This window comes from Dermacentor silvarum, chromosome 2, assembly GCF_013339745.2.
Source record: "Dermacentor silvarum isolate Dsil-2018 chromosome 2, BIME_Dsil_1.4, whole genome shotgun sequence".
In the NCBI taxonomy this organism is placed as follows: Eukaryota; Metazoa; Arthropoda; class Arachnida; order Ixodida; family Ixodidae; genus Dermacentor; species Dermacentor silvarum.
Window position 1 is genome coordinate 179,786,952 of NC_051155.1, and position 6,463 is coordinate 179,793,414.

The following is a 6,463-nucleotide window of genomic DNA, read 5'->3' on the forward strand; positions in this document are numbered from 1 at the left end:
TCAACTGGAATATCGGCTATACCCATTTGTTCTCTGATTCACGCCGCGCTCTTCCTGTCTCTTAACGTTAGGCCTAACATTTTTCGTTCCATCGCTCTTTGTGCGGTCCTTCACTTGTTCTCGAGCTTCTTTGTTAACCTCTAAGTTTCTTCCCCATATGTTAGCACCGGTAGAATGAAATGATTGTACACTTTTCTTTTCAACAATAGTGGTAAGCTCCCAGACAGTCATGTACGCAGACACAAATGCTACATGAACTAGAAGACACGATAAACACGTAATCAAGAGGGCCTGTTGATAATAACAATGCCAGCAGTAACTGTTATCTGACTTTGTACTTTTGTGATATTTTTGATTCCTCCAAAAATAGTACTAAGGTGCACGCAGCGATGCCTTGAAGTTTTGTCTGTTGGCCATAGACCGTAAATTTTTCCTAAGGATAGTGGCCGTCTATCCAAGCAATGTAGCTTTTCCGAAAGCTTCTTACGGGGAGCATCAGTGTTTTTTACAGTGTAGACAAAGGGTGTTCTATGTCTTCTTCAGCCTCTTCACATGAGCATGTAGCACTGTTAGTTTTTCCTTATCTTCTACAGGAAGCTTTTAGTATAGGCAGTGCCTAGCCGAAGCCCATAAACTGTTGTTTTAACAGATCGGCTAATTTTAAACGAAATATTGAATTCTATTCCAGGATCAATGTTATATAATTGAGAGTTCTGCGCATCATTTATGAACCAAGTTTCCTTGGAGAATCTACCACATGGTTGGTTCAATAGAAATCGCGTATCACTCGCCGCTAGAGAAAGTAGTGATAATGGATTCGCTTAATGCGCTGCACGTGCCATGTGATCATTTGTTAGATTTGCTATGATTTCAAAGCGACTTGAATCCACTGGAAAGTTATGTCGCGTTGTAGGTCTTTGGCTATGGCGTATGTCTTCTATATTTGCCTAGACGCCTCACACTGCGCATGCGCCTGATTTGGTGTTTGCATTTAGGCATAGTTTGTGAGCGATGCCGTGCATATAAAATTGCATGAGAATAAAGTTGTGACCTTTGGGAATGCGTAAACATAAACACTGCAAGTGATTAAACGTTGTATAGACTGGAAATGAATACAATGTATGCATCGCGTTTTACTGCATAGATTCCTTTCCAGATTCCACGCGCCACCTCATATTTATTGTGGCCCCACAGTGTTTCATTATTGCTGCATTCCGCTTCCCCTTTATTTTCAGATTATCATGGTGGTTGCTTGAGTGATTCTTTCCTTCGTTTATGTGTACGCCGAGGTACTTATATTGCTTCACTATGGGTATGACTTGCTGTTGAATTGACACAACGAAGTTACTCGTCCCTTCATTAAAGATCACAATTCCAGATTTTCTCGCGCTAAACTTAAGGTGTAGATTTGTCGCTGCGTTGCCACAGATATGTGCAAGTATCTGTAAATCTGTTTAACAGCGAAGCTGTTTTAGCCAGCCGTAATTTATGGCTCGTGGTGAGTATCAAGAAAATACCTTTTTGAGAAATAAACTTTTTCGCCGAGGCGGGATTCGAACCCGCGTACCCCGATCACAAGGCGAGCGTCGTAACACTAGACTATACAGCCACTTTGTTTATTGCGATAGCAATTATATGGACACTCAAAAGCAGATTTCTGCCGTCGGCGTCGCCGTCGCCGTCGCCGTGAGGTTCCGTATGACGTCAATGGAGATGAAATCGTCGCCGCGCGCCGCCGAACGCTGTATGTGCGAGTGAAAGGGCGCGAGGGACGCGTGCTTTCACGGGGAGTGAACGCACGGCGAACAAACGCGCGTTCTGCGCCGTGCTCCCTTAAGGGATGATGATGATAAGTGGTTCTTGAGGGAAAGGGAAAGGTTGGCGCTATCTTCTGACAAAGTCCGCTCCCTTAAGGGCTGCAGAAGTAGGCGTCTCTTTCCTCCTTTACAATCACCATATATGTAGAGCAAACGCGCCTTCTTCCTACGCGCGAGAGGCTGTGGGGGAGGGGGAGGGAAGGGAGGCGACGTTTAGCTGTGGCACCAAGTGCCTATTTATATCAGAGGCTCCGGTTTTTGAACATGATATTTATTACAATGAATGAAATGTTTTATGTACAGGAACTATTTACAATAATATGAGCACCAGGTGGACATAAGTAATCAAACGTCAACGAGCAGTCCATATGAAGAAAACGTCACACACAGCAACACCGTCCTTCACAACAAAAACTTGTAAGGAGAAGTTAAACACCTAATCAAAAGTGGATACCAAGCCGGCTGACATTGTTCTTGGTCGTAAATGTCCTTTAAGTGCATGATCATCTGAACGAAATGCGATCTTGAGGAAATTGTTTTTTTCTGCATTTCGTTCTTGCATACGAAATTTCCATAGGCTATGCAGGCCTACCAGTAAAAACATATCGAATGGAACATCATCATACGGAGCAACAAGATATCGGATACTGTGAGAATTTAGATCAAAATGGGATGTTATCGATAGGCTATACAGCAACGCTTGCAGACCATGCATTTGTGCGAACCATATGATTGTGTTCGAGCGTCGTCGTCTTCATCCACAGCTGGCGCGTTCGTACGCTCGTGCTCTGCTAGGTGAAGATGTTTTGAGCGCTATGAGAGCGAGAGCGAGAGAGACGCATTCGCGGAGCGGGTCTCCTGGAACGCGGTGTCGGCATTGGAACGCGGTGTCGGTGTTGCAAGCTGCGCTATGCAACGCGCAGTCACGGCCGTAAGTCCAAGACGCGCGAAAAGAAATTATCATCATCATGAGTAATAAGATGAAAAGTTCGCGCGCACTTCCGGAAAATGCTGGACTACGATGGTCCAGCTTGGCTCTTTCAAGCGTTGCGCGGCCGAGTGCAAGGTTAAGCATTTTTTTTTTTACCGCTTCACCAAAGTTTCGCTTCCCGTACATTCCAACATGTGCTTTGGAATCTGCATAATTTTTTCTCTGTGTGCATTGCTGCATCATGCCAGCAGATATATTTATAGGCTGTGATGACGAAAGTTGTTTGAACCACCAGCCGTTGTCGGTTGTGGTGCTCCAACCTTCTGTCGAAGGGCGCGCTGCGAATAGGCTGTTCTGTAGGCGAGACCTCCAAACGGCCGTCGTCTCCTTGCTGTGGCTGGACCATTGCCCGCACACCCTTGGCTTCGGCAGGAGGTTATAGAACGTGACCTTGCGGTGGCATGCGGCGTCGTTTAAGTACCATAGGTGCGGTTTTTCACAGACATAACGAGTCACCGTTACAGAGCGTGCCTGTGATTGTGCTAGACTGAATGCCACCGTTTTCTCGCGGCATTTCTCGCACGTGGCTTCAACGAAGCTCATGATATTAAAATCGCTGGGAACCTAGTTGGGAATTCTCCTTGTGTCGTTCGAAGGATCGGTGGTGCAATTACCAATATTTGGTGAATCTTATCCTTTCACCTTCTTCATCGCTATACAGTGTCCCGATAACGTGATGCGTAAGGAGCACTGACTAGTCACGCCCCACTGTCCCAATATGGCAGGAGGCCTGTAGCTCTGCAGTAACTGGACGCCAGGGTTATGGCAAATACACTTTGCCTTATCATAAAAAGCATTATCACTGGCTTTTTACTTGAAATAATGTTATTTGCCAATGATTCATAACTTGTTTCAAATAAAAAAAAGAATACTTGATTTGAGTGTCTGTTTGGCCAAATATGACAGCGAGGTGGCCACAACCCATAGCGGTGGCGCTGGCGTCAGTGCTCTTCAGGCGGTGCGAATAAATGCTATCGCATTTAAGACACACACGGCGGCAAGTTTCTGCAGGTAAAGGGGGGAAGGGGGGCTTTAAGACACAGCTCAGTTATAGGGATGACACATAGCTAATGGTCCCTAGGATGAAGCATAAAATGGGTTTTCGGGAAACATGACTACGTAAGGAGATGCCAGTAATTTCTTGTCCGAGTAATTTCTTCCTCTCTTTCCCCCTCTGTCTCGAAAGTTCCTCTCACCAAGGTTTTCAGCAATATTAATCCACAAAATATGAGCTCTGCTCTAGCGTTAGCAACTCAGCTTTTCCAGTGCAAGAATGCATTGCTCCTTGCCTCTGTGGAAGGCTGAGCCCGAACATCATTCCCGGTTCTCTGGCGGCACTTTTAGAGTCGCTTTTTCTTGGCATTATTGTTTCATTTCCCACTGAGTTCTCCTCTATTGTCCTTTGTTACACCGGTCATGTTAGCGCAACACTTCAGTGACAACAGTGGGGATTTGGCAAAATTTTTGTGGGACGTAGAGGCAGTTGATGGAAGAAAGAGACCAGTATTGTGAGTCATGAATAAACAAACGTAAAATAATTTATTCTTCCTATAAAGATAGAGGGGAGAGCGAAGTGGGCCCTGGTTGGTGAAAGGATGGCGACCCGCCGGTGAAGTTGCTTCTGGACGCTCATGCCCCACCGCCCAGGAGCTCGGGTGTGCTGTTGGATGAGATGAAAAGAAAGACCACACAATTAGGCATCGTGCTAGCAAACGATCAGTGTACTATTACAATAGGTTAGTTCTGTTGTTACTTTACAGGTTTAAGTAGGTATTTCCTAGTTTTGGAGGAATTGCGGAAGTGATAGTTAAGCTAGCGTATTTCACAGTATCTGAATCATATGGCTGTTTAAATTGCACAGTGAGTCTTTCGCTTAATACTTACAGATTAAAACGCCTGCGCGCCGTTCACACAAAACTAAAGGCTGGGTATGCGTTGCAGCCAGCATCTCCGGAGTAAGCGCCCTTTTATGTGTATGTCTTAAGAGGTTCCTCTCAGTGAATTCGAAGCTTTTGTTTTTGTATTCCTAGTGCATGACCCACGTACCTGAGACGAGGGAATGATTTAACCGTAGAACTTTCCACCGTAGCCATAGCCGCCATAGCCGTGGCCGAGACCGTATCCGTGGCCGAAACCGTATCCGTGGCCGAGACCGTATCCGACGCCAACAGCGACGGGGGCGGCAGCGACAGCGACGGGAGCGGCAGCAACCTTGGCGACAGCGGGAGCAGCGACGACGGCAGCGTGTCCGTAGCCGAGACCTCCGTAGCCATAGCCGCCATAGCCGTAGCCTCCGTAGCCGAGGCCGAGACCGTATCCTCCGTGTCCGTAGCCGTATCCGTGTCCGACGGCGACGGCGGGAGCAGCGACGGCGCGGGTCACAGCAACAGCGGGGCCGAAGTGGTCGCTGCGGTAGGTGTAGGAGCGGGCAGGGGCGGCGACGGCCACCTTAGCCACGGGGGCAGCGACGGCAACCTTGGCGACGGCGGGGGCAGCGACGACAGCGGGGGCAGCAACGACAGCGTGGCCGAGGCCATAGCCTCCATAGCCGCCGTGGCCATAGCCGCCGTAGCCGAGGCCGTAGCCGCCGTAGCCGCCGTAGCCGAGGCCGTAGCCGCCGGCGTTGGCGGAGTAGGCAAGAGCCAGAACAAAGAGGGCGGTGAACTGCGTAAAGAAAAACTGAGTGTTAGGAGAATGTGGCATGCTAATGCTAGGGGAACCTAAGCTAGCTCGTGTCGGTAATCTAGTTCAGCTGCACTCGCTCAAAGAATGTTGGTCATCTACAGGTCGAGCTGTCGTTGAACTTAGCACCTTCTATAAGCTCAGTAACTGCACTTCCTCGAGCTATATACTCTTCCAAATGTGCGCGGGATATCAGAGGTTCCTCTGTCCTGCCGTTGTCTCGTAGCAATTTAGTCCGGTGGTTCTGCCGAGGCACCTGTCACAAGAGGCGCGGACAGCCCTATACGGCGAGCGATGGAGCTGCAGCGGGTACGTTTCCTCGAAGAGTTGGTTCTATCCAATCACAGACGGTGCTGCGTAGCCGAGGTAGTGCGTGAATACTCACAGCGTTCATGGTGTGTGTGGTCTCGGTGGAGCTGATGTCCAGACTGACTTTCCTCTGCTCCTGGTCAGTCTTTTATACCTCGGGCCCAAGTGGCCGCTTCTCGTTTCACCTTCCGCGCTCTCGCCCCCACCGGGGACGCGAGGAGGAGGTGGGGCCGGGCCGGCCGCGTACGTCGACGCAACACGCTTTCCGTTTATCGGGCTGCTATCGGATGCCGGGGCGTGTGTGGAATGGGCGGCGAATCTGGTTCAGGGAGAAGGCGGAGGCCCTCGGACAATGCGGCGCCCTTTTCGCCGCCGCTCGGCCCTCGCCGGACGCTGCGGCGGCCAGCGGCGTGCCGTCCGGCGCCGCAGCCGCGCCAGCGTGAGGGCCCTTTCTCCCCTCGAAAGCTCACTCACAAACGCACGCACTCTCTCTCCGAGCAGGGTGCGCGCGGAGCGGGCAGGCTGCGTGGACTTTGGCCTCCAAGGCGCCGCTTTTCCGAGGGGTGACGGCCGTAGCCGTACGTGTCCCTCCGGTCATCTCTTCTTGATCCGTCCTTTGCCTGTACCGTTAGCCACGAAATATTGATGTCTATAGCGCGTACTT

The 6,463-nt window shown here is 49.7% G+C and overlaps 1 protein-coding gene across 1 annotated transcript; it reads right to left on the bottom strand.

Moving 5' to 3' along the window:
• Positions 1–4,328: 4,328 nt before the first annotated feature.
• LOC119441177 (cuticle protein 65-like) lies at positions 4,329–6,024 on the bottom strand. Its single transcript, XM_037705845.2, has 3 exons — positions 5,876–6,024; positions 4,855–5,472; positions 4,329–4,468 (listed from the first exon to the last, which is right to left on the bottom strand). The coding sequence occupies exons 1-2, from the start codon at positions 5,882–5,884 to the stop codon at positions 4,873–4,875; spliced, it is 609 nt and encodes a 202-aa protein (XP_037561773.1). The 5' UTR covers positions 5,885–6,024; the 3' UTR covers positions 4,329–4,468; positions 4,855–4,872.
• Positions 6,025–6,463: the final 439 nt, after the last annotated feature.